The following is a 25,877-nucleotide window of genomic DNA, read 5'->3' as shown; positions in this document are numbered from 1 at the left end:
TAGCTGAGCCACCAGTGTCTCTGCCTTCGATGCCATTCAGACCTTCCGGAGAGTGCGGCTCCGGGAGCCCGAGCCAGCCCAGGGTTCGCAGTGAGTGCGGAGCCGGTCCTGGGAGGCTTTGATAAGCAAATACAGCCCCGCTGGATCGCTATTGGCTGTCCCCTCACCGCCAGATTTTGACAAATAATCAGATTGAAAATCAGGGAGGGGAACAGAAGAGGGGGGAAAAAACCAGTGAGAGAGAGAGAAGGGAAAAAAAGGAGAAGTATCTGTTTGTGCAGAGTCACAGAGTTAACCGGGTGGAGCAGTGAGCTTCCCGCCGCGGCACCCGGACGGGACAGGTGAGTGCGGACAGCCACTCGTCCCTGCCTCCGCTCTTCTGTTTGCCGGTCTGGCTTCCAGGCGGGTTCCCTGGTCCCTGCGGCAGTTCTAGACAGTGAGGTGGGCTGCAAATCTCTCCAGTGGGACTCGGCCTTCCGCCCCGAGCCCGGGGAGAGGCGGAGGTGAGGAGCCGCTGTGAGCCGGTGCGGGAGTGCCACCACCCTTTCCAAAACTCAGTCTTAGCTGGCAGGTATCACCTGCCCACACAATGTCACACCCACACCCGGGGGACCCAAGGACCCGGGCAGGGCACAGTGTGGTGTGGCAGGACACAGGTGAGGGCCTGAGTCGGGGTCCCCCATCAGGCACACCCATCCAGCCCCCCAGGGACTGTGAGCCCTTCTCTGTCTATAAGCCAGCCTGGGACGGAGAGACCGCTGAAGGGAGTCCCACAGCCCCCGAGTCCCCGAGTCCCCCGATGCCGAGTGGGGTGCCCTCCCGCCGAGCCGGCTGAGGGGTCGGGGCGGCTGCCCTCTCCGCCTCTCCCTCCTGCTCCAGAAGCAGTCGGACTGCAGATGGGGAACTGGTGCCACAGCCTCTTCTACCTTTTTTGGGAGAAAAAACCAGGTTGGAGTCTGGGCGGCCGGGGTGAGGCGCTTGCTCTGACTACATGGGCTTGCTGGGGGGTGGGCAGTCCACGGGGTCGTGGTGTACAGGTTCCTGTGTGGTTTTTTCCGGGGAACAGCCCATGGCTTCTGTGAGATCTGGGGGCGCAGGGTTAATCGGCGTTCCTGGACACGGGGCTGGCAGAAGCTGACTGAGCTCACCGGGGCCGCCCAGCAGACTGTGATAAGTCGGGGAAGTGGCAGGTCCCCTGTCCTCAGAGCTGGTGCCCAGGGACTCTGCGGATGAGGTGCGGGGAGGAGAGAGGTCCCTTCCAACTCTGATTCATGCTGGTTTCCCCACAGAAAGTTCTTGGAGAGCATCAGAAAGCTACTGGGGTTGGGTGTGATGGATGGAACCGCTCAGAACTGGGCAGTTGTTCCTGGGGGCTTTCGGGAGGGTGGGGTGGTCATGGGGGTGCTTAGTGGAGAACACAAGGACTCCCTACAGCGAGAGCCTGATCAGCTGCGACAGGTCCCTGGGACCCAACCTCTCCCCTCTCCAGGAACAGTGGGGAGCCTCGCTGCTCCCCGCCTCGGTCTAGAGGCAGGCTCTCCGCCACTTGTCTCCGGGAGTCCAGACCAGCGGGGGCTGCCCTGGTCTCCAATTCGGAAATGCTCAGGACATGCCTTATTTGCTCACTTTTGTTCTCACTGAGATAAAACAGACCTAACACGAAACTGGCAGTTTTACTCGGACAGCTCAGAGGCATTAAGTCGCCCCACGTGGTCGTACAGCTGCCGCCACCTGTGCGCAGAGCTGTTTCTGTCTTTGGCGACTGAAACTCTGCTCATTAAACAGTAACTCGCCGCTCCCCTCCCCCCCGCCCTGGCGGACCACCGATCTCCTGCTGGTCTCTGTGCCTTTGCCTCCTGCAGACCCTGCGTGTAAGTAGCCTCCTGGTCTTTGCGCCTCTGACCGGCTCGTTTCGCTCAGCAGCACGTCCTCCAGTTTCGTCCACATTGTAGCAGGTGTCAGGGGCTCCCTCCTTTTTAAGGCTCAATAATATTTGACTGGATGCAGGGGTTGCGTTTATTCATCATCCATTGGCGGGCCCTTGGGCTGCTTCCACCTTTCGGTTGCTGGGAGTGCCCTGCCGTGAACGGGGGTGTGCCGATATCTGTTCGCGTCCCTGCTTTCGGTTCCTTTGGGGGTACACCCGGAAATTAATTCACTCACTTGTTTAAAGAGAGATTTTATTTATTTACTTTTAGAAAGAGGAGACGGGAGGGAGAAAGAGAAGAAGAGGAATATCAATGTGTAAGAGACGCACTGATCAGTTGCCTCTCACACGCCCCTAACTGGGCACCTGGCGCGTAACCCAGGCAGGTGCCCTGACTGGGAATCGAACTGGCGACCTTTCAGTTCGCAGGCCGGCGCTCAGTCCACAGAGCCACACCAACCAGCCGGGGCTGCTTCACTCACTTTTGACCGTGCATTCTCTGAAGGCGGAAACAAACACTTGAGAACCCCTTCCAAATTTTACAAAAATAATGCCTCCTCCCCTGACGTGACCGGGGCCCACTTCCCCCTCCTTCTACCTGGAAAGGGCTTTTGTTTGTTTGTGTTTCTCCCTAAGTCACGCCTTCGGCACGAGGAAGTCCAAAGGGTCCTCTACGGCCGGCTCAGAAACGGCAGTCTTGCCCAACCCTCCCAAAAGGGGAACCTGGGGGATGCGTTTCTCAGACAAGGTGGGTTGGCGCGGGGCTGCCGGCAACGGACAGCGCGTGGGATTTGAGAGCAAGAGGGAAGTGGGGAAACCTTAGTCCAACCGTCCCGATGAGAGACAGGAAAACCAAGCCTCGAGTCGGCGGCTGACGCAGCCCCGCACAAGGTCACACAATCAGACCCAGGAATCCCAGGCCTGCCGCTCCAGCTCCGCCTGGAGGTTGGGGCGCGGGGTCCCCCAACCCCCACTGTGCCGGCTTCCCAAGTTTCCGCTGAGATTCTGACTCAGGGTCAGGACCCTCTATCGGGATTGGGGGTTTTCGAAGAGATGTTAACAGTGAGTCTCTTTCCGGAGTCCGATACCATCGAGGTCTCTGTTTTGTGAAGAAATCTTAGTCTTCTTTCACAATCTCTGCTCTTACCTCCTTCTCAGAACGGGTTCCCGTGAATCAAAACGGCGTAGTTGTCGTTGTTAATTAACTACCATATAGGTGACTGGTTCCTGTTTTTTTTTAACTCAGGTAACAGGGGTCAAAAGGAAGTTCTCTGGGTGCAGCGGCCGCAGGGTGAGCTCATGAACTTGAGAGTGTCATTGTCTGGCCGTCCTGGGCACCTTGGGCCCCAGGCCCGAGGGAAGAGCAGAGCTTCCCACAGGGATTCTCTTCGCTCACCTGCCTCTCACCAAAACTCTTCAAGGCCTGACGTGGGGCTTCTGGGTTCTGGAAAAGGTGCAAAGGTCGGGGGAGTTGGATCGTCCCGGCCTCCAGCCCCAGCCACCGGCCTCTGCCCGCCATCTCCACCCAAGGACGGACGCGCCACTGACGCGAGGCACTGAGCACGGAGCCAGAGGTCAAGTGCTGGCAGGATGGGCACACGGGCCTGACCTGGCCGTGAGGCTCCGGCAGGCCACGCGCTTCTCTCAGCCTCAGTTTACCCCTGGAGCCTGGGAAGACAGTCACTGCTCCCCTCGCCCTGTGGGCGTCGGATTTAGGGACATAACACCGCACCCAGGGGGCTTTAAACGCTGTCCTGTTTTCCTGGTGGCCTGGGGCTGGGTGCCCACGTCCTGCCTGCTCTGCCCTGGGACCAGCTCTCAGCCTCGGTTTCCCTCTGTGAAATGGGGTGATAGCGACTCGGCCCACGGGTCAGGGTTAGCAGAGCGGAGACGAAGCAGGTTGTGGCCTCAAGGAACTACGGCGGAGTTGAAGTGTCGCAGCTTTAATGCCTGGCTTCGGCTCTAGTGGGTTTACTAATGAAACACCACCTAAAAGACAAAATCTTTTGAAAGAGAGATTGACTGTGGCCTTGAGAGGCTCCCCCAGGGCGTAGGGGTCTCCTCTCAAACTGCCCAGGGTCTGCTTCAGTGGGTTCCTTCCTGCAGCCACGAGCTAGAAGGGGGAAGGAAGGGGGCTGCGGGGAGCCCTGGGTGGGTGGAAGGGAGGAGGCAGGAAGAGACTGTCCCCGGGAGATAAGGCCAGCCCGGGCAGCCCTGTGAGGTCAAAATCTAACAGCAGCCTTCAGGTCCCACCCCTTCACTTCAGAGCCCGCGGGCGGCAGAGGGGCCTGGAGTGGGGCCCCGCTCCCTCTGGGCTGACCCCCACCCTCGGAGGGTGCCCCTGAAGGCCAGCACTATGGGACGAGGCGAGGCCGGGCGGCACACAGCCGCGCCACCCTCGCCCAGGCCTCCCTGCGTCCCGGGCACCATGCCTGGCACATCACATGCTTCTCTGTGATAAACAAGGGTCCTTTCCTGCCCCAGCAACCCCAGGAAGCTTGGCCGTGAGGCCATTTAGCAGATCTGCACACTGAGGCATACAGCAAGGAGGGCCCAGTGTGGGCTGGCCCCCGGTCGGGCAGGGGGGCCGTAGCCCACATGCCTGAGGTCCCCAGGGACTCTGGGCACAGCTGGGGGCCCTGGTCTGCCTGGTCAAAGCCATCCCCGGGGTGACGCTCCAGGTCTGCTCTGAAGGCAGAGCCCCGGGCTGCCCTCTCTAATCTCCCTCCCCCAGAGAGCTGCCTGCCGCCCGGGCCTTATCAACCACCTTCGCTGCTGCTCAGAGCAGCGTCCCCCTTTCCCGCGCTTGGCCCTATCTGCCCTGCAGCCCCGGGGCTGGGGGGGGGCTTCTCCTCGAGACCTGGGTGTCCATCGCACAGAAAAGGGAACAGGCCCAGGGAGGTTAAGTGTCCGCCCCAAACTGCATAGCAGTGAACTGGGATTCTAACCCAGGAGCCTCTGACTCCACACCCTGAGTGGAGACCACCCCTCTCTGAGACCCCTGGAGGCCGGGCCGACCAGGATGCAACGCAGCTCCCCAGATGTGAGCCCGCAGGGTATCACCTGTGCAGACCCCCCTCCCCTGCTCCTGGAGCAGCTCAGGCACGCGGGCGGCAGTGGCTGGTCCTGGGGCTTTCCAGAGGTGCGCACGTTCATTTCCTACCCAGGAGCAGGGAGGAGGTTGGGGTTTACAGTTGCCATACGCAGGTGCCACAAACTGGGCTGCTTAAGACAACAGGACCGTATTCTCTCGGGGTCTGTAGTCTGTAAAACCAAAGTCGAGGTGGCGGCAAGGCCAGGCCTCTGCGGGTTCTCGGGGAGCACGTTTCATGCCTCTCTCCTTCAGCTGGCAGCCCCCCGCAATCCGGGGTGCCCATGGGCTCGTAGCCACATCGCCCCAATCTCTGACCCCACCCTCCAGGGCATTCTCCCATGTGTGTCTGTCTGGGTGCCCGAGGTCCCCCACTTCTTACAAGATATTGGACCTCGGGCCCCCCTACAATCCAGTGTGACCTCACCTGAACTCTGCACCTGCAAAGACCCTGTTTCTGAATAAGGTCGCAGTCACAGGTTTCAGGTGGACAGAGTTCAACCCAGGACGGTACATTCCGAATTCAGGAGGTGGCTCTACCACACGGCTGAATGCCGCCGCCCTAAGTGTCCTCCCCTCTCCCCGTGCAGGTGTGAGGGGCCCACGTGGACAATGCCACGCTCCTTCCTGGTGAAGAGCAAGAAGGCTCACACATACCACCAGCCCCGAGGCCAGGACGATGAACCAGTCTGGCCCCCTGCCCTGAGCCTGGGTAAGTGGGAGCACAGGCCGGCCCCCTGCCCCTTGTGATGGGGCTACAGCAGCTCACTGCCCCCCTTCCCGGTCTGGGAGCAGGAGGAACTCAGTCCGCATCAGCCGAATGAATGAATGAATGTCCGGTCTCTCTGGGCCCTGGCGGCAATGAGAGCTCGGGGTGTGGCTGGCCCTCAGTGGCTGCAGACAAGGACATGTGGGTCCTACATGGGGTCCGATCCAGGGCTGAAGTCGGGTGCTCTGAAAAATGGATACCGGTCCGAGAGTTTTCCGGGGGTCTCCTCCTGGTTGCCGGCTGGCTCCCCCATCTGGGCGAGGCCCCTGAGTGTGAGCAGCCAGAGGCAGCTGCGAGCTGGCCTCCCCCTCCTCCCGGGGAGGGTCCTGTCTCCCTCCAGGGGGCTCCCTCCCAGGGCTGCAGCTTGCGGCGCTGATGGTCTTGTCTCCCCACAGCGACCAGGGACCAGGTCCCAAGCAACGACCCCGTCCTCAGCACCCTGTTACCGAACCCCTGCCTGGACTGGACTGACCTCAAACGGGAGCCAGAGCTGGGGCTGGACCAGAGTTTAACCAGGATGGTCTCGGCACCAGGTACCTGGCCCGACACGCCCGGCCATTCCAGCGAGGGCTGGGGAGGGGAGGGGCTCCTGGGAGCAGGGGCCCTTGGAGTCTTGGAGTCAGGAAGGATTGACAAGGACAAAGTCACCTGGACGCTGGGCTCCCGGGCTTCTGCTTGGACCCCTCCTGAGCAGGAGCTCATTCCTGGATGAGGAGCCCAGCGCAGGGGTCAGAGGGAGCAGCTGGGCAGGCTGAGGAAGTGGCATGTGGTGGGGGACACTCTGGGGGGGGCCACACTCTGCCGGGGAGACACAGTGAGAACCCGGCCCCCCCACAGCAAGTGCCTGGGACTCACACACTGAACCAGCCCCAGCTGGAGTGCCCCATGGCGGGAGTGGGCACTCTGCATTTCAGTGAGTCACCACCAGGCCTGTCTCCCTCTCCACAGAAGGCCCTGCTGTGATGCCCCAGCCCCAGGATGGGGACCCGCCCCCCTCCGACTCACCCCCGTTCTACAAGCCCAGTTTCTCCTGGGATGCCCTGGCCTCGTCCTACAGCCACAGCTACCGGCAGGCCCCCTCCACCATGCAGTCGGCCTTCCTGGAGCGCTCCGTCAGCCTGTACGGCAGCCCCCTGGTGCCCAGCGCCGAGCCGCCCTTGGACTTCAGCCTCCGCTACTCCCCGGGCCTGGACACGTACCACTGCATCAAGTGCAACAAGGTGAGCGGCGGGTGGGTTTGCAGGCCCGCTCTGCCTCCGCCCCCAGCACGCTGGCACAGTGGGGCTTCGGAGTGGGGCATCCGGGGCAGCTCGGGTCCCCGGGGGGATCGAGGATCCACAGTGCTGGCCTCGTCGCCGTTCCTTGAGCCCTGGCCGGGTGCCCAGCCCCGTGCCAAGCGCCTGACACGCACGAGCCCAGGGGGAGGTGGATGCAGGGCCGACGTTCAGAAAAGCTGAGTCACTTGCCCAAGAGCACGCAGTGAGCAGACCTCAGAGCCAGGTTCAAAGCTGGCTCCGGCCCACTTCGGTTCTCAGCCACCAGGCCTCCAGAGAGGGCTAGGAGGGGCTTCCGGAGGCCCTCAGGCCCTGCTCTACACACAGGAAACCCAGCCACACTGGGGAAAGGGACCTTCCCAGGATGTATAGCACAGGCCGGCAGAATCAGGGATCCAGGTCTCCTCCTGCAGGCCGCCCATCGCAGCTGCAGTGGGGTGCCGGCGGAGGTGGGGGGCACAGCCCCGGGACCGGCTCTGGCCCCTCCCCACAGCCCCCTGGCCTCACTCGCTGCCCCCGCTCCCACCCCCAGGTCTTTTCCACCCCACACGGGCTCGAGGTGCATGTCCGACGCTCCCACAGCGGGAGCCGGCCCTTCGCCTGTGAGGTCTGCGGCAAGACCTTCGGCCACGCGGTGAGCCTGGAGCAGCACACTCACGTCCACTCCCAGGTGGGCAGCTGGCCGAGCCCAGCACCCCGCTCCCCCCTCCCCCGCGCTGTGCTGCTCCCAGGAAGCCCAGGGGGCCACAGACTGGGGCCCCTCACTACCTGCCTCCCTCACCTGAGTCTCCAGCACCCACCGTTAACATCCCTTCCTCCCCGACGGGCCAGGCCGGAAGAGCCCCTTGGCCCAGGGGGTCCCCGAGCAGCCTGATGTCTGTGAGGCTCAGGAACGGCCCTGTCCCTTGGGGGTCAGGGCAAGTGTCCTCACCGTGGCATCCTGGAGTCAGGGTGCACTGCTCATTCGCCGCACGCAGCCCTGCCTGAGGCGGGACCTGTCTGTTGCATTCCGTTCTGGAAAGGCACCTGCCGCTGACCCGGTGCTAACACCGGAGTCGGGATGAAAGTCTCAGTGGGGAGAAGCGGGAAAGGATCGAGACGGCTTGCATTCCTGAGCTCCCCAATCCTCCCAATGAGCCTTTGAGGTCAGCAGCGTTACTGTTCCAATGTGCAGATGAGGAAACTGAGTCTCAGGGAGGCTGAACAACTTGCTATGGTCACGTACCTGGTAAGAAGCAGAAGCCAGACTCAGGCCTCAACTATTCAGACCCTTACCCAAACCACCGAGCAGCCCACGACCGTCCCCGCCTCAGGAAGCTCACTCTGGGTTCAGGGATGTGAAACGTGAATTCCTGAAAAAACTCCCAGATCAGTCGGTCCACCGGTCAGTCAACAAACATGTATTTTGTTGGGGACGCTGTGGACATTACCAGGAAAAACCCCAGGGGAGGCTCCTCAGGCCCCAAGTCTCAGCCCCTCCTCAGGGGGGAAAGGAACGGGGGGCCCTGGGTCCTGCTCCGCCGGGCCTGTCCTCAAGGCCACCCCAACGGAGTGTCCTGTTCCTCAGGGGATTCCGGCCAGGTCCAGTCCTGCGCCCAGCCTGGCAGCCCTGGGGTGCGAGGCCCCGCCCCCGCCTGACCCCCCGGGGCCTCGTTTCCTCCGGCAGGAGCGCAGCTTCGAGTGCCGCATGTGCGGCAAGGCCTTCAAGCGCTCGTCCACCCTGTCCACCCACCTGCTGATCCACTCGGACACGCGGCCCTACCCCTGCCAGTTCTGCGGCAAGCGCTTCCACCAGAAGTCGGACATGAAGAAGCACACCTACATCCACACAGGTGAGGCCGCCGCCGCCAGCCCCTGTCCTGGCAGAGCCCCCTTGCACCCCCACCTCTCACCGGAACAGGATCCGGCTTTAGGACGGTGGGGTCGACTTACGTGGGGGGTCCCCCTCCACCGGGAGGGCCGGATGCCATGTGTTACTTAAGCTCACCTGATACGTAGAGGAGACACCAGCAGGAGACAGCCAAGGTCGGCAGTGCGGGTCTCCGGGCAGAAGTGAGGCTAGCAGGGGAATTTTTCACTCATTCCTCTCTTCATTCATTCATTCACTCACTCACTCATTCATTCCCCGGCTGCTGCCTGAGAGCCTGTTTTGTGCCAGGAGCTGTGCCAGGTTGACGACCCAGACGGACCAGATGGACCGGTCCCTGCCCTACCCTGGTCCAGTCCAGTGGGGGGGGGGAGGTTCACAGTCAGTGTGGACTGACAGCGAGATAAAGCAAGAACGATTTGGAGGACTTCCACAGGGCATCAGGGCAGTAGGTCCGGCAAGCACGGCCTTGACCCAGTCTCTGCTGCCCCACAGGCGAGAAGCCACACAAGTGCCAGGTGTGTGGGAAGGCCTTCAGCCAGAGCTCCAACCTCATCACCCACAGCCGCAAGCACACGGGCTTCAAGCCCTTCAGCTGCGAGCTCTGCACCAAGGGCTTCCAACGTAAGGTGGACCTTCGGCGGCACCGCGAGAGTCAGCACAACCTCAAGTGAGGCGGCGCCCACGCCCGGCCCTGGCCCACCCCTCCTGAGGTCCCGTGGCCAGGAGGGAGGCCAGCCTCACGCACCCAGATGCCCAGTCTCCTGGAGGCAGCACTTGAAGGGAGTCTTCCAGCTTGTTTTGAGACTCACAAAATGGCTGTGTGACTTTGGACAAATTGCTTTCCCTCTCTGGAACAATAATTCTCCTGCTGTGCAGTGTGGGAGCTGAGCTGAAGGTGTAAAAACTTAGGTGCCTTCCACAGGGCAAAGCCAGGGAGGCCAGAGTAGCCCCACCTGGGCAGGGATGCCCTGAACAGACCAGAGGTGGGACCCACAGAGAAGCTGGAACCCCCCCGGTGCCTTCTGCCCACCATACTGGCATCTGGACCCTGGTTTTAGGGGGCCTATTTTGGGCTGCCGGATGGTCAGATCAGAGCCACCTCCTGCCCCAGGGTGGGTGCTGAGCACCCCTCTGCTTCAGCCAAACCTGCTGGCTGCCCCCCATTTCTGGCCGGCACACGGCTGGCCCCAGTGTGGGGGTCCAGTTTCACCATCAGACCTCAGGGCCGCAGAAGCCGGCAGTTGCTGCTGTCAAATGTCTGCTCCCCTCGACTGCTGTAGATGGAAATAAAGACACAGACTTATTTACATTGGACCAGCCTTTATTAAGCGCCTACTGGGTGCAAGCCAGCATAAGAGGCTTCAGGGAGGAGCGGTGGGGAGCTCTGAGGAGCAGACACAGCCACGCCGTCTCCTGGGACAGGCTGGGAGAGGAGTACCCAGACCAAACGGGTCGGGACTGGACCAGAAGCACTGGACACGGCGTGGCAAGCCCACCCACCCGGCAGGGCCCAGTCAGGGCAGCGGGGGCTGTGCTCGGGGCTTCACACAGCGCAAATCCCTTCTCTCACAGTCCTGGAGGTTCGGAAACCCGCCAGGAGTCCCATGGGGCCGAGCTCAAGGTGTCAGGGGGCAAGTTCCCCCTGGAGGCCCCGGGAACACAGGGTCCGCTGCTGACCTCGGAGGCCGCCAAGTTCTCAGCCTGTGGCCGCTTCCTCCACCCTCCGAGCTGTCCCTGCTTTCCCTCCGGGTCCTTCTGCCTCCCCCTCTCTGTGCCCTCTTGTAAGGACCCCTGTGACCACGTGGGGTCCACTTGGCTAATCCAGGGTCAGCTTCCCACATCCGGGTCCCCACATCGTGGCTGTGGTAGGCTGAGCAGCGGCCCCCAGAGACGCCCCCTGTGTCCTGGCCCTGGGACCTGGCAGTGTCAGCCTGTGTGGCAAAAGGAACTTAGCAGGTGTGACTGAGTGAGGCCTGGTGCCCCCTTGCTGGCTGTGTGACGCTGGGTTGGGTTCCTCCTCGGTGAAACGGTGGGCATGACCATCCGGGGCATGTACGGCCGTGGGCAGGGACCCACACACAGCAAGTACAAGGCCTCCTCCCGCCCCGGAGCGCTGAGCCCGGGCTGGTGGTCTCCGGGGCGGCTCTCCTTTGCTAGCCAGCGTTTCTTTGGGTTCCAGCTCTCAGCACCAAGGCCAGGCCGGGCCCCCCGTGGGGGCCTCTTTAAATCAGTCACATCCAGGTATGGAGCTAGGCCCAGGGTTTCCACACACTGCCTCCAACCTGTGCAAAGAGGTGTCCCTCTCCCGTTTTACAGAGGGGGCAACTGAGGCTCAGAGAGGTCGGCCAGCTTGCTCAAGGTTACATGGCGGGCAAGTGTGGTGCTGGGACCAGGATACCTGATTCCGGGTCTTGGACTTCAGGTCCCCATTCATCTGAGCCCCCAAGGACACCTGCAGGTGCTTCCTCTGGTCCTTGTCTCTGCTGGGGGTCCAAGGCCCCATGGGGAAGGGAGTCCCTGGCCCTGGGGTGGGCTGGGCAGGACCCCTGGCCTATTGCATTCCTGAGGGTCTTCCTGTATACCTGAGCCAGGGTTCCCCTGCACAACCCTGTCCAGAGTGTGGAAGGCAGGGTGGGCGTGGGGCTCAGAATTTGTGTGGGAAGGCAGTCTGGCCCCGTCTGCGGGTCTGGGCCCCTCAGCCGGCTCCCGCCAGTTCACACCCCTCGGGCCTGGCCCCTGAAGTCGGAGGAAGAGGGCCCTCAACGGCCAGCACCCCAGAGCCGACTCTGCCCTGGAGACCGGGATGCCCAGACAGGGAAAGGGACTTGTCCAGAGCCACGCCGTGGGGCCAGGCCTCGAATGGCTCCTGACTGCGGGGTGAGGGGCCTCTAGGTCTGGGGAAGTGTGAGGGGGGGGTGATGGACACACACACACACACACACACACACACACACGGGAGCTGCTTTGCATGTTCCTTGTTTGCTAAACAAAACCACACCGATATCAGGATTTCAGCCACTTCTGCAGCAGGGCGGGGTGTGAGCTGCACAATGAGCCTTTCTTCAGCTGCTGAGGTTCAGGGAGAGCAGGATTTAGCTTGTGGGCCCCTCCACTGAGGGCCCCGAATGGTGCAGGAATGGGTGGGGGTGGGGGAGCACTGCAGCCTCAGAGTGCTGCAGGTTGGAGCCCCACTTGCACTTTGCAGAGAAAGGGGCCAGTGAGGGGACAGGCACGGGGACTCCGTGAGATCTGCTTCTCCCTCTCTCTCCTCTGCCCCTCACCACCGGAGGCAGTCGCCAGGATTGGGGATGGGGCTGCTGGGAGTGCCCCCTGCTCAGTTGCCCTGGCCCCTTCCCCACCCCCAGGAAGGAGGGGCCTCACGTGCACAGCTGTGGCCCCTGGAGGAAGTGCCCAGATGGGCTCGGCAGTGAGAACGGGCCCCCTGACCAAGGCCTGACCCTCTTTCAGGGTCAGGGGACTGCTCGTCACACTGGGATGGGGGGGCCGCACCCAGGAGGAGGGTTGGAGGGGGTTCCCTCAGCCTATTCCTGCTTCTCATGACACTCCCGCCTCCTTCCTGTCTGAATCCACACCGTCAGCATTGCAGTGTGTGAACTGGGGGACAGCGTCCAGCCCCGCAAGAGGACGGACGTGGCTTCCCTTTGCCGCACCAGGGCACCAAGGCCCGGCGTGGGGAAGCAGCGGCCCGAGCAGTACCATCTGTTAGCGCAGAGCCCAAGTTTCCTGACCCCGTGTCTGGTGGCCTTTCCGCCAGGGCACGAATCGGTCCCCATGTGCTCACCCCACACCCTCCACTTGGCCCTAGGAATGCAAGGCAAAGAAATAGTCCCGGGTGAGCACACAGATCGACCGGCTACAGGGCTGGCTCCTGAAGCCCCCGGGTCCTGGGGGGGGACTGGAACCCCCCCAAAACTGGTGCAAGGAGACTGGCTTCAGGAAGGAGGCCGCGGTGACAGAGGCCACGCCGCTGTGGGAAGGACACAGCGTGCTTTGAGGGCTGACACGGAGGGGCCTGGCGCTGCTTCCCGACAGCCTGCGGTCCTGGAAAAAGCACAGCGTGAGTCTGCAGGTGTCCGGAGCAGCAAGCCCGCAGCAAGCCCGTTCCGTGTTGGGAGCAGCGCTTTCCCGGGGCGGGAGCAGGGCTGGGCTTCGCTCTCCGCCGTCTCAAGGAGACTTGAATTTGTGTGCGTGTCTGTCTACCTATCTATCTCTTCACTGAAAAACTGGAGAGAATAGATTTCGCAGAGCCAACGCAATGACACAGGAAGCCGTTCTGACGCCCGACACGTGTGGAGTGGTTGGGAAATCAGTGCGCGCCGCGCGATCCCGTTTCCACCGGCTCACACGTGGGAGGAAGTCCACAGGGTACAGTGCGGCCCATCAAAGTGGCCGGGGCTGTATTTGTTTCTCCTCATTTTTCAGGGCGGATGCTGCACTTCTGTGCAGTGCGCGCACACGATGACTTTATCAGTGGCATTACAAAAGGGCTCCCTCGCGGGATACTTCCCTGCCCCGGCTCTGCCCCTCCACCCCTCCCTGCCTGCCCTTCCGGTTTCCACAGGTGACAGGGCGCGGTGAGCTCCATCGGCAGGTGCCTTCCTCCTTCAAACTGCTGGCTGGCTTGTCCTCAACCCACAACCCCTGAGGCACCTCCCTGCAGACACTGGGTTCAAGCCTTTCTTTGTATCCTCACACTTAGCTAGGGCCCAGCACGTAGAAGTTCCCCCAAAAGTCTAAGATGAACGTACTACCTCTGGGACCTCCTTGGCAGGTGGGGTGGGACCCCAAAGATGGGGCCCCTGGCTTGGGAGCAGTGGGGTGGACACTGGACATGAGCCCTTCCTGGACACCCCACCCTGCCTCTGGCCTTGGTGGGTCCGGGCGCGATTGGGTGCCACCCCGGAGCCAGGCGGAGCCCAGGGCTCAGTGGCTGGGGGCGGGGGTGCAGGCAGGCAGGCAGGAGGGAAATCTGGGGCAGGGGCCGTGCTGAGCAGCGGGGCTCAGGTCTGGTCCGATAAGTTTATCACGCGGTGCCGGCCGCCAACTGTCAGCGCGGAGCAGGCCCGGGGCCGGGCGGCAGGAGGCTCCCTGCCGATAGCGCCTTCCCAGTGTTATCAGGGGCCTGGTGCCCAGCGAGCGGGAGAAGGGGAGCAGGAGAGAGAGACCCTTCCGGCCACTTCTCCCCAGCGAACGAGCCAGGGAGGAAGAGGCCTCCCGAGGTTCCTTAAGGGTGGGGGCCCCCCACTTCCCAGCCACACCAGCACACACAGCTGAGAGTGAGCCCCGTGCGGGCACAGGCTGGAGACACTGCTTCTCCTGGCCCCGACCTTCCGGACCGTGGAATGGGGCCCATGCATCCCAGCTCTTCTGCAGGCCGAAAGAAAAAGTCCCCCTTTCTGGAAGCTTCCACCCCCACAATACATGAGGAAAAGCGTGAGGGAGGGAGTGAGCAAGACTTCCCCACCACTCACCCTGCGCCAGCCTTTTCTCTTCCTGGCCCTGTGGTCTTGGCGTGAGGACTTGCTTCTTGCTTAGGGGACCCCTGAATGTCCTGCCCGGCACTTGTCGCGGCCCCAGGGGACCACCACTGGGGGAGTCGGGGACAGGATCACCCCCGCCTTCTGAATGAGGAAACTGAGTCTCAGTGAGAGTGTAGACGAGGGGCAGACGGAGGAGGACCCAGGGGCCAGAAGTGGAACCACGGAGGAGGATGGACATCATGTCATCTGCAAGTGGGGCTCAAAGCGCAGCCACAGGCAGCCTGACCTCCAGGCGGAGACCACCTGTTGGGGGGAGCCCCAAGTTCTGGAGGGTTATCTTGGGGGCAGGAGGCATTGTGATGGATTTAAAATTTTCCTTTGTCTAGACATTTCCTGAGTTTTCTATGATTTTTATAATAGCCACGTGATTTGCATTTGGTGGGGTGGGGGTAGAGGAAGGGGATTTGTTTGTTTCCAGGCGGAGAGAAGGAGCTCGGGTCCCGGCGGGCGGGGAATGCTCAGCCGGGCCCCCCTGCCCGGGGTCATCTGCAGACCCAGCCTCCGCAGCCCAGTGTGGGCACGAGCAGAGGCTGGGCCTGTGCACAGCGGACAGCGTGTCCCCGGGGCCCTACGGCAGGCCGGGCTCGGGACCCTACCGGAGGCTCGAAGCCCACCCTCGCGGGTCAGGAACCATCATCCATCAACTCACGTGGGTCGAGTGCCCGCCCCAGGCCGGCGCCACGCTGGGTGGTGGGCAGAGGCAGGGTGCTCGGGAAGCAGACAAAACGCCCTCCTTCTTGGAGCGCGGCGGGGACGCAGAGGAAAAACGGAGCTGGGAGACACGGGGTGGGGAGCACGTGGTGGGTCCACTCGGGGGTCGCCATTCACAGGTGGCCAGGGAGGGCCTCACGGAGAAGCGAGAGAGAGAGACAGGGAAGGAGCGAGCCCTGGCTGGGGCATGGGGGGCTGGAGGTCACTCTGGCCCCCGTTGGCAGGGGGTAGTGACTTTGAGCACCCCCCTCTGGGCCTCAGTTTCTCTGTCTGTAAGATAACACCTGTGGTGTTTAGAAACCTCTGGGTTAGACTGCACACTCCAGGGGCCCAAGGGGCCCTTGCGTCAAGGGAATGGAGGGTGGGGTGGTAGCAGCGGGAGAGGGGGCCTCACACACAGGGGCCTGCAGCCTCCAGGAGAGACCACGTGTGGAGCAGGGAGCCGGCAACCAAGGAAGGTAGAAAAGCAGGGCTCGACACGTTGTTGCAACTTAGCCCCATGCGCAGCATTGCTGGCAGTAAACTAACAGCTAAGGAAGCACCAGACAACACTGCGAGTACTTTATAGAAATGACCTCTTTGAAGGAAGCATTTTGATTGTTCCCATTTTCTTGATGAGAAAACTGAGGCCAGAGAAGTAAAACAACTTGGGGGGGTCCGCAAGAGGCTCCCGGTTGCCCACATCTGGCCATGCCCCTCGGCTCTGACCCTCTGCTCCTTCCCCACATCACGCACAAATGAATGGAGTTGTTTCCATGGCCAAAGGCCGTGACCTTGGACCCCAGACCCGGGGCGGTGCCCTGGGCTGGTGTCCTACCTGCTATAGCATGATGAACAGAACTAAGCCATGCTCATGGGCTGTCCCCACTGACAGCTGAGGCCACAGACGCCAGGCTGAGGCTCAGAGCTATTTCTGTACAGGGTGACTTGGGACTTCCTCCCGGATCTCTTAAAAATAAAGGGGTTATCGTGGCTCAGGCTCCTTCCTCCACAGGAGAAACCCTGACATGATTTCTGGGGAAGGCCAGAGCCCCCAGGCCTCTCCGGGCCCAGCGAGGACTTATCTCCGAGCTCAGTGGGCCAGCAGGAAGGCAGCGAATCGACCGCCGTGGGCAGCTCTTCCTGCCCCAGAAGCCCCTTTTGGGAGCAGCAGGGGATGTGGCCACTGACTCAGGGGCGTCAATCACCCCAGGTCCCCAGGCTGCGGTTGCCCATCGGACTCTGAGGGGAATCAGAAATCAGGGGGCAGACAGCGTTCTGAGGAAGCTTCTGCCAGCCTCCGCTCCCAGCCCTCCCACCATGCCCAGCGCGGCCCTATCTCTGGACCTGGCCCACCAGGGACACCCGTCTCCACGACAGCCCCTGCAGGGGTGGGGGTTCGGACACCTGAAGGTCAGGCCACTCTGCAGCAGGCAGAGTGGAGGGTGATGGCCCAGGCTGCCGCGGCCACCTCTCCCCGCCAGGACCCACTTTGCTGCAGAGGGGAACCGTTTGCAGCAAAGCCCAAGCCAGGGTCAGGGAAGCTCTCTTGGAGGAAGCAGACATCTGAAAGATGAAAATAATCTGATCTGTCCAAAGTGGAGAGGCGACCCCACACCAAGGAAACAGCGGGTGCCCAGGGTCTGCCCCCGCTCTGCTCTGTCCTGCCAGCGGAGCCGAGGGGGGCAGCCGGTGCCGTTCTCAGGGCTGCCGGGGGCCGATGCGTGAGGCAGGGTGACCCAGCAGGGTCCACGTTCACCCCAGCTCACTGTTGCCTCTCAGGGTCCCTGCCCACCAGTCCCTGATGGCCGAGGAGATGCAGCCTACAGCCAGCCCTCAGGGTAAGGTCCCTGAGCTGAGTGTCCGCAAGGGCAGTTTGGCAGAATGACAATCTCAGCTGGAAACTGTCCCAGTGGCTCGGGGTCTCCTCCCCAGCGCCCCTCTGCGGCCTCACCCTTATCACTGTGTTCCAGCTGCCTCGCCCCTGGCCCCTCCAACCACCTCCCCTGGATGATTCAGCAAACCTCCCCGCCGTGGGGGGAACAACAGGGGTGAAAAAAATCACAATGTCAGATTACAAAGCCCCAACCGTAGGCTGTAGGGCGGGCCCCTGGCAGGGAGATAAGGGCCCGTTCCCCTCAAAGCCCCTCTGGCAGATAACCCTTCTGAAGCAGCAGGGGGCTGCCACAGGTGTGGGCGTGCCTCGGGGCCGTTGGGTGGCCCGGTGGCCGGCCGCCTCGAGGCAAGCCAGGCAAAGAGGAAGCACCCTTGGAGGGCACTCGTGTGGTCATCCCACCCCCACTGGGGAGAGGGAGAAGGAGAAGGGCGGGGGCCTTCTCAGAAAGTTCACTGGGAGGGCGCCCACGAACGCCCTCCACCCAGCCCCCTGCCAAATGGGCCCACAAACCGCCTTGTGGGGGGGCCGGTCCTCAAGAAGGGAGGAGTCTCCAAGGCCCGCACAGCCGCCTCTCCCTAGACAGTTGCCTCGGCCTGGACAGTCTCCGGGTCACTCCTGGCTTCCAGGCCCGACCCAGCTCTGGACTTGGGCGGGCACTTGGGACTGAGGCTGCCAGGCTTCCTTGAGCAGTAGAGACACTTGGACAGGATGACGGGTCTGCAGCTGGGCCTCCTGCGGAGCTCTGTCCTCGACATGAGGTTGCTCTGCTGCAGACCCCTTGCTTGTCTGCACAGAGAGAGGGCTAGCCTGCCCCCTCCCCTGCAGGGCTGTCCGAGGGTCAAGGTTCACTGGACAGGCTGCAGCTGCCCCAGGTGGTCTCAGGTCTCCACTCCCAGGGCTTGGGGGTCCAAGTCAGGTTGGAAATGGGCGGGGGGGTGGCTTGGGGACAAGTGTTCGTGCAGTATTTCCCACGTGGCACTAAGTGTCGGCCACCTCCTCTTTTATCTGGGGAAGATGTCTCAGGTCATCTCTCAGGAAGCCGTGAGGGTGGCCAGAGTGGAGCAGATAGGGAAAGACAGTGTCCCCTTGTGACACGGGGGTCCCTTTACTCCTCAGGGGCCTCAAGGCGCAAAGGGTGGCGGCCAGTCCCGACGAGGCCTACGGCCCCTTTACTCTGGAACGTTGCAAAACACCGACCGTTCGCTGGGTGTGCTCAGCCCGGGGTGCCAAGCTAGAAGCACGAGAAGGGCCAGTGGGCTTCCTGGCCACAGCATCCACAGCGGCCGAAAGGGGAAGCAGCTCAGTGTCCATCGGTGACGGCCGGCAGATGAGCAGCGGCGGTCCATCCCCCGGTGAGCGCACCTGAGCTTCGAGGAGGAAGGGGCTTCCGACACCTGCTGCGGCCCGGCGAGCCCCATGGCCAGGGGCCCAGTGGGATAAGCCAGTCCCAGAGGGACCGATTCTGTGTGACTCCGCCCACTGGAGGTCCCCAGACAGGCACGTTTAGAGAGACAGAGAGTAGCAGGGTGGTTGCCGGGGGCTGTGGGCGGGGGTGGAAAGTTACTGTTTAATGGGCAGAGTTTCGGTTCTGTGAGATGCAAAGGGTTCTGGAGACGGGAGGCGGTGGTGGTGGCACCAGGCTGTGACTGCTTTTAATGCCGCTGAATCGTGCACTTAAAATGCTGAAGTGGCTATTTTATTTTATGTATATTTTAGCACCATGAAAAAAAATGGGGAGGAAACATTGATGTTTCTCTCCACTCTTTCTTTCTCTTTTTTAAAAAATAAAGCTGGATCCTGGCCCCAAACAGCTCCTGGTCCAGCGGGAGAGACGGCAGGAAATGGCCCGGCAACGGGTGGCCTCCGTGCGGGAGCCTCAGCAGCTCACGGGCACCGGTGCCGAGCACTGAGCACCCACCAGGCGGCCACGTGGGCTCCCCTCCCCTCCCCCGTCGTCCAGGCTGGCTTTGCCTGCCTCTGGGTCTCCCAGGATGCTGTGCCCTCTGCCCGAGGTGACTCCTCCTTTACTCTGCTTCCCCCCACGTGACCCAAGAGGAGGTCTGCCTTGCCGGGTGTAGGCGCCCCCAGCCCCTGTGCTTCCCCGAGACGCTGAGCACAGCTCTCATCAAAGAGCTGTGTGCGCCCTTGTCGGGACATGTTTCCTGAAGCACCCAGCAGATAAGTACTTTCCGATGGACGGACAGGGGGACAGATGGACAGCAAACAAACTCATGGGCCTGCCCCCTTCCCACCCCCAGGGGCTGGTGCCGGGGGCTTCCTAACCCTCTGCCCAGGACTGTGGACTGCAGTTCCGAACCACACCAGTGTGGACTGTGCACCTGTGTGAGAACTCTTCCCCCAGTGCCCCAGGTCCGAGCCGCACCCACTCCATCCTCCTCCTCTAGTCTGAGCAGCGTGGTGGCCGTCCACAGGCACCCGCCTCCGCCCGGCGTTTCCCAGGCAATTCACAGGGTAGAGCGCAGAACACAGGTGCCCGCTGGGCTGAACTCGAAGGTACCTCTCCCAATGGCTTTTCATCCTGGAGGCACACCTCCCCGGGGAATCGGGCCCATGCTCAGGGGGCTGCAAGAGAGCCAGGCCCCAGAAGGATGGAAGGGGGCAGGGGCAGGGCGCCAGCCCCAGGGTCAAGGAACATAGACCCCCCCCCTTCACCTCCACCCATCGCCCCCTCTCCTCCTCCTCCCCATCTGTCCTCCCCTTCTTCCTGGTCATCTCGTGTCTGGGGTTCCCTGAGCGCCCCTCTGCAGCTGACACCCCAGCTGGTCTGTCCAGGCATCCAAGGCCCATGACCCCTGGGTCCCAGTTCTGGCAGGGGCAGGAGGGGACAGTGCCCCCAGGGGGCGGGGCATGGCCACTGGGGCTGCATGGCTGGGGGTGCAGTTCTTGTGTGGGTTACTAAAGCACTCATTCCTTAGCCAACACCGACTAGATGTCTGTCAGTCTGTCAGTCTGTGAAAGGTGCCAGAAACGAGCCAGAGAGATCCTGCCATCGACAATCAGGAAGGGGGCCCAGACAGGGGCTTCTTCAAAGGGGGGGGCCTCCTTTCAGAGGTTACTGTGAGGGGAGGATGGGGGCAAAAGCACCAAGGTGCAGGGGCTGGGAACCATAAGGTTAGGAATTTGGGGGCAGGGGAGGACCCCCAGAATCTGTTAAAGGCTTTGGGTACCCCCCAGCAGTGGGGAGCCATGTTTGCCAGAGGCAGCACGGAGAGGAGCTGCTCTGCATTTGAGGGGAAAAGTGCTCCCTCCTTCTGGAGCAGGGATGGGGGCGTGGCAACGAGGCAGCCCAGAGGGGGTGGGCAGGCGGTGGGGCCCCGGGAGGTGGGGCTGTCAGGCGGGGGTGGAACAGCTCTCGCCAGTCTGGCCTCGCCCTGCCGCCCTGCCGGGACGGGTGATCCGCGGTGGCAGCCCCAGGGGGAGAACGTTCGTGACGGAACTGACCCAGGGCCCCTCCCCGACAGGTAGCCGGGTAGGAGCGGACAAGCAGTGGTGACTCACGGCTGCGCTGTGTTTGCAGAAGCTGGAAACAACCTAAGCGCCCCTGCATGGGGCTGATAAAGGAATCGTGGTCCAGCCACACGGTGGAACACTGGGCGTCCTTGTGGAAAAATGAGGAAGCGTGTGAACTGCTGCGGAATAATTTCCATGGTGGCCAAGGGCCAGTGAGGAAGGAGGGCGTGGAGGGGACGAAAGGCGCCAAGGCGACTTTCACGGACCAGGGTCCCGTTGTCGCCTCCAGGGAAGCCCACGGAGACGGGGGCAGCCACTCACTAGAGGGGAGCGAGCAGGCCGAGCCCGGGGGTGGGCTGGCTGTTGGCCTCTGCAGAGGACGGACCGGACTCCATTTCCAGCCACGCAGAGCGGCTCCGGAGGGTAAACAAGTCCAGAGAAAAGCCAGCCCTCCGTCTGGGGACAGGCGTGGGGGGGAGACCTTTTCACCGCCAGACTGGGGTGTCTTGGATTTAGGGTCACAGGATCTAGTTGCCCATCCCCCTGGAACGAAGACACGTGTGGATGTGGCCACACCAGGAGGGGATGTGAGAGGAACGGGGTGATGGAAGGGTGATGGGACCCCAGATCTAGAAGGTGGAGACGACCCTGCCCCTGTGGATGGAGGCAGGGTGCCAGGGAGGGAGGGACTCCAGGGCGGCCCTGCATTCCCGATGCTGCCATTCTGAGAAGGGGGACCCACCGGAGACCCAGCGTGAGTCCAGGGAGGACTGTCCAGGGTCCTGCAGGGGTCTCGGGGGGAGGGCACGGCCCAGCCCCACCCTTGCCTCGTCCAAGGTGCCTGCGCGTCGCCTCCCAGAGCCTGGGCCGCCACGTACCCCTGCCGAGGGATCGGGGAGCCTGCTGGCTGCTGAGGGTCGGGGTGTTCTCTGGTGACTGAAATGTTCTGTGTCGTCGTTGAGGGGTGACCGCATCCGTGTGTCTGTCACCGCACTGAACTGTGCACTTACACTGGGTGTGTTGTATTGCACGTACACTGCACCTCAATAAAGGTGATTTAAAGTACACACATGCACACTATACACGTGCATACACACGTGTGCCATGGTAACAACAGTGCAAGAGGGGTCTGAACATGGCTTCGCATGGTCACGGACGTGGTAACAATACCGACTTATAATTAGCATTTCCATGACTGACTTAAATAAATCAAGGATTCATATGATAATTCCCAGAGTAACCAGTAAAAGGCAAGTTTAAAAATATATAACTAATAAAAAGGGGGGACAGAAAGGGGAAGAAAAGGACACAGAACAGATGGGATGAGTAGAAAATGAACAGTAATGGGAAACTTTGATATGGGGTGGGCAGAAGTGGGCCCACAGCTGTGAGCACGCAAAACAACTCGTTCTTGTGTTTTTATGTATGAATGTGTCGTGTCCGTACGGACAACTGTGAACTTCCCCCGCCGAACACTGGCCTTGCATTAACCACGAAACAACTAAACGCTGCACTTCAAAGACAAAGGATATTTACTAGAGGGAAGGTTAAAAAGAGACACACACCTACCCTCTGCTCACGGGACAGACTCCAAATGCACAGAGACAGAAAGACTGAAGTGAGAGATGGAAAGATGCACGTCGTGAAAACATTAAGCAGAACAAACCTCCTGCAGCAATACTAATGCCACGCCGCTGACACTTCCCTAGATAAAAAGGGGCCCTTCACGCCCTGGCTGCTGTGGCTCAGTGGACTGAGCGCGGGCCTGCGAACCAAGGGATTGTGGTTCGATTCCCAGTCAGGGCACATGCCTGGGTTGTGGGCTGGTACCCAGCAGAGGACACACAAGAGGATGTTTATATTGATGTTTCTGTCTCTCCTTCCCTTCCCCTCTAAAGATAAATAAATAAAATATTATTAAAAACAAGATTTTATTTATTTAATTTTAGAGAGGAGAAGGGAGAGAGAAAGAGAAGGAGACAAACATCAATGTGTGGTTGCCTCTCACATGCTCCCAACTGGGGACCTGGCCCGCAACCCAGGCATGTGCCCTGACTGGGAATTGAACCGGCAGCCCTTTGTTTCGCAGGCCCGCACTCAATCCACTGAGCCGCACCAGCCAGAGCCAGAATGTGTTCTGATGGACCTTCAACACATGACAAGACCGACCGCACGTGGGGCCACAAAGCCAGTCCTCGCAGGTGTTAAAGGAAGGCTGCAACCAGACAGACTCCGACACCTGACTACTGTGGACTCGAGCCAGAAACGAACAACTGAAAGACAGTTTCCCAATTCCCCAGTGTCTGGATATGAACCGCTAGACCTCTGAATAACCCACATGTCGAAAAACCCAAAAAGAACGACCATGGCTGTTGGAAGCGTCTCGCCTGAGGGGAGATGGAGAGAGAAGGGGCGGGAGGAAAGGGGGGGGGGGCACCACTTCCGGCGGCATGGAGGGTAGGGACCCTGGAAGAAGGTTCGCTTTCAGTAGGAAATCGCGTGAAGCCACTGATTCCTCCACAACAGTGAAAACACGGATGAACTGAAACACTACAAAGCTTCCAGGAAAACATACTTTCATGAACTTGAGATACAAAAGGATTTCTTAGGGCGCTGTACAAGGCACCAGAATCATAAAGGGCACAGGGGGATCTTCTGCCGCTTGGTCTGGGCAGAGGCGTTGCGGGCAGGTGGGGGTTCACCTGGTCACGATTCACCCAGATGCACACTTGTGCGCGCTCTCGGATCTGGATGTTATCCTCCCATTGAAGAGCTAGTTTTTATCAGAGAGAGCAATGTCCCCGACACGCACGGGGGAGGAGCAACAGTGAGTTGGGGCAGAAGAGTCAGAGGCTGCCCCCCCCCAACCCCAGGAAGCCGGGAGGAGGGGCGGGGAATGGGCTTTACACCTTTCGAACTGAAACTCTGTCCCCAAAACACTGTTTTCCTCTCACTCCAGGCCCTGGTAACCACAGTCCTGCTTCCTGTCTCTAAGGACCTGCTTTCTCTGGGATGTCCCATAAAAGCAGCCATGCTGTGTCCCTCCGTGACCGGCTTATTTCCTTAGCAGAATGGCCCCCACGTCCATCCATGTTGTAGCATGCGTCAGAATTTTTCTTTTTAAGGCTGAATAATATTCCATGGTGTGGGTAGACCACTTTTTGTTTATCTGGTCCCCCCCTATGGGCAGACCTGAGAGGGAGCTGGCTGCTGACCCGGCCCCCCGCCCAGCTCAGGCCTGTTAAGAGGCTCTGCTCACGCGTCCCAGCCCACCTTTCCCCTTCAGCCGCCCCTTTGCGTTTTCTTCCAGGTGTCATAGGCACTGGTGAACACCAGGTGGTGGTGTTGCGCAGGAGGACGCTCCGTCGCCATCTGGTGGCCAAAAGTGAACACTACGTCTTCTCCCCCGGCCTTAGGATGCAGAGAATCCAGCACTGACTAGGGACTGTTGAACCCCCACTGCGTGCTTCACAGCCTGACCAGCGGTCCAGGGAGGAATATTCAAATTCCGGTGCCCAAAGAAAGCATTTTCCGGAGCCCTTCTTGCCCTCAGTTAAGGATCAGTAACCCCTTCTACTTCAGTTCCCCCCGGCCACTCCCAATTCCACCTCTGCGGTCACATGGCCTCCTCTTCACTGTGTCCAGTCCCCTCCGCCTCTGTCATTGAATTTAGGGCTCGGCTGGACAACCCAGGAAAGTCCCCCTTCTCCAACGCCTTTGCTGAACCTCATCCGCTGAGACCCTTTTTCCAGGCAAGGTCACGGGTACAGGCTGCCGGGGGTCGAGATGTGGACGTGTCTCTAACCCACAGCACGTGGGGTGCGAGGGTTTGGCACCTACTCATTGCGTCTCCCTTCTCCAATAGGGAGCTGTTGTTGGGGCAACGTGAACACGCAGCAGGATGAAGCGCAGCAGACCAGGCGGTAGGATGGGGGCAGGTGTGAGGGGGGCGGGGCGGGGCCAGAGTGAGATTTCATTCCAGAGAGATCACTCCTGCTCCGCAGGGAGAGCGGACGAAATCAGAGAGTCATCCGATCGGGGGGCGGGGGGCTCAGGACCTCAGTGGGCTCACTAAGGTTCTAGGTGGTTTGGAACCAGCTTTGCAGGTTCCGAAACTCGATTTCTTCAATGCCTAAAGGTAGAGGTGCTGTGTTTAGCAAACAGAAATATACCAGCTAAGTCTCAATTCCAGATAAACAACGAACCAACGTTTGGTGTCAGCATGACTCCCTATTACATAAAATTCGAATGTAACTGTGCATCTAATCTCTCATCAGCCAATTCTACCAAGACAGAATCTTCGGGACTGACTCCTGTGTACCAGACTCACAGGGGTCTGATGAAAAGACACCAATTCATTAATTTACTATCACAGACAGGACGTAATTTACTATTATGTACTAACTTACCATCAGTATACTTAATAATATACGTCTGTTACTCAGACTTTCCTTTCAGGAAAATTAAACCAACCGCCAAGATTGTTTGGAGGACACAGAATGAGGGCAAGTGAGAAGTTTAAAAGGAAATTTCATGTCAAGGCACGGAACTTGCGGAGACCTATCCTGGCAACACTGCACAGAACACACACACAAGCTCGCAGCGGAGCAGGCAGGTCTGCCAGCTGAGCCCCGCTGTGCTCTCGGGAGGGGGGGGGCTTTCTCTCCAAGTGCTGGGCACTCAGCCAAGTCTTCGCATTACAGGATGACACATTTCACACTCAGGTCCCACATTTCCCTTCATCCCACCCAGAACAAAGTAATCTTTTGATTCAGAAGTCATTATATCCAGAAGTCTCTCACTCTTACTGACTTTAATTTCTTCCTATCCTTGAAGCTAGTCCCTTCTTTCCATTCTAATTGGCACTTCCCTGGCCCCAGGAAGCAACTCTTCCTCTCAGTTGGTTTATCAGAACCTACTTCTGCCCTCTTGCCCTCTCTGAGGTCCCTTCTCTACACACCAGTCTTTCCCCTGCTCCCCCCCCTCCCAACCCCACCCAGGAGTGGGTGAAAGGGAGGGAGAAAGGGAGAGAGAGAAACATAATGTGTGAGAGATACATTATTTGGTTGCCTCTTTCACGCAACCAACTGGGGACCTGGCCCGCAACCCAGGCATGTGCCCCAGCTGGAATTGAACCAGCAACCTTTTGGTTCACAGGTCGGCACTCAGTCCACTGAGCCACACCAGCCAGGGCCCAGCCAGAGTCTTTTAAACTCATAGTTTAGAAAGTGGCACTCCCTACAAGGGCTCTCCATTGCACTCAGAAAAAGCCATCTTTTTAGGGTCTGTCTGACCTCTGCTGACCTCTGATTCCCTTCATCTACGCC

General features: G+C 60.6%; 1 protein-coding gene across 4 annotated transcripts; it reads left to right on the top strand.

Annotated features, from left to right (window-relative positions):
* Positions 1–266: 266 nt before the first annotated feature.
* Positions 267–10,238, top strand: GFI1B (growth factor independent 1B transcriptional repressor). Of its 4 annotated transcripts, none has more exons than XM_053667671.1 (7): positions 267–341; positions 5,609–5,730; positions 6,183–6,320; positions 6,736–7,007; positions 7,594–7,731; positions 8,629–8,893; positions 9,424–10,238. In XM_053667671.1, exons 2-7 carry the CDS (start codon positions 5,631–5,633, stop codon positions 9,600–9,602), a joined length of 1,092 nt encoding a protein of 363 aa, XP_053523646.1. In that variant the 5' UTR covers positions 267–341; positions 5,609–5,630; the 3' UTR covers positions 9,603–10,238. The 4 variants fall into 4 exon arrangements, with proteins under 4 accessions (XP_053523646.1, XP_053523644.1, XP_053523648.1 ...); XM_053667669.1 differs by lacking the exon at positions 267–341 and adding an exon at positions 856–948; XM_053667673.1 differs by lacking the exon at positions 267–341 and adding an exon at positions 860–948 and having other exon boundaries at positions 7,594–7,695; positions 8,728–8,893.
* Positions 10,239–25,877: the final 15,639 nt, after the last annotated feature.

Source organism: Artibeus jamaicensis, unplaced genomic scaffold, assembly GCF_021234435.1.
Source record: "Artibeus jamaicensis isolate MK-2021 breed Jamaican fruit bat unplaced genomic scaffold, CSHL_Jam_final contig_471, whole genome shotgun sequence".
Lineage (NCBI taxonomy): Eukaryota > Metazoa > Chordata > Mammalia > Chiroptera > Phyllostomidae > Artibeus > Artibeus jamaicensis.
Note: the sequence above shows the minus strand (reverse complement) of the source record. Positions and strands in the feature narration are given on the sequence as shown.

Bases quoted from the DNA above. Each gene is read 5' to 3' on its own strand.
- GFI1B (XM_053667671.1), top strand. From the start codon at position 5,631: ATGCCACGCTCCTTCCTGGTGAAGAGCAAGAAGGCTCACACATACCAC. The intron at 6,321-6,735 runs GTACCTGGCCCG...CCCTCTCCACAG, and splicing joins CAGGATGGTCTCGGCACCAG to AAGGCCCTGCTGTGATGCCC. The intron at 7,008-7,593 runs GTGAGCGGCGGG...TCCCACCCCCAG, and splicing joins ACTGCATCAAGTGCAACAAG to GTCTTTTCCACCCCACACGG.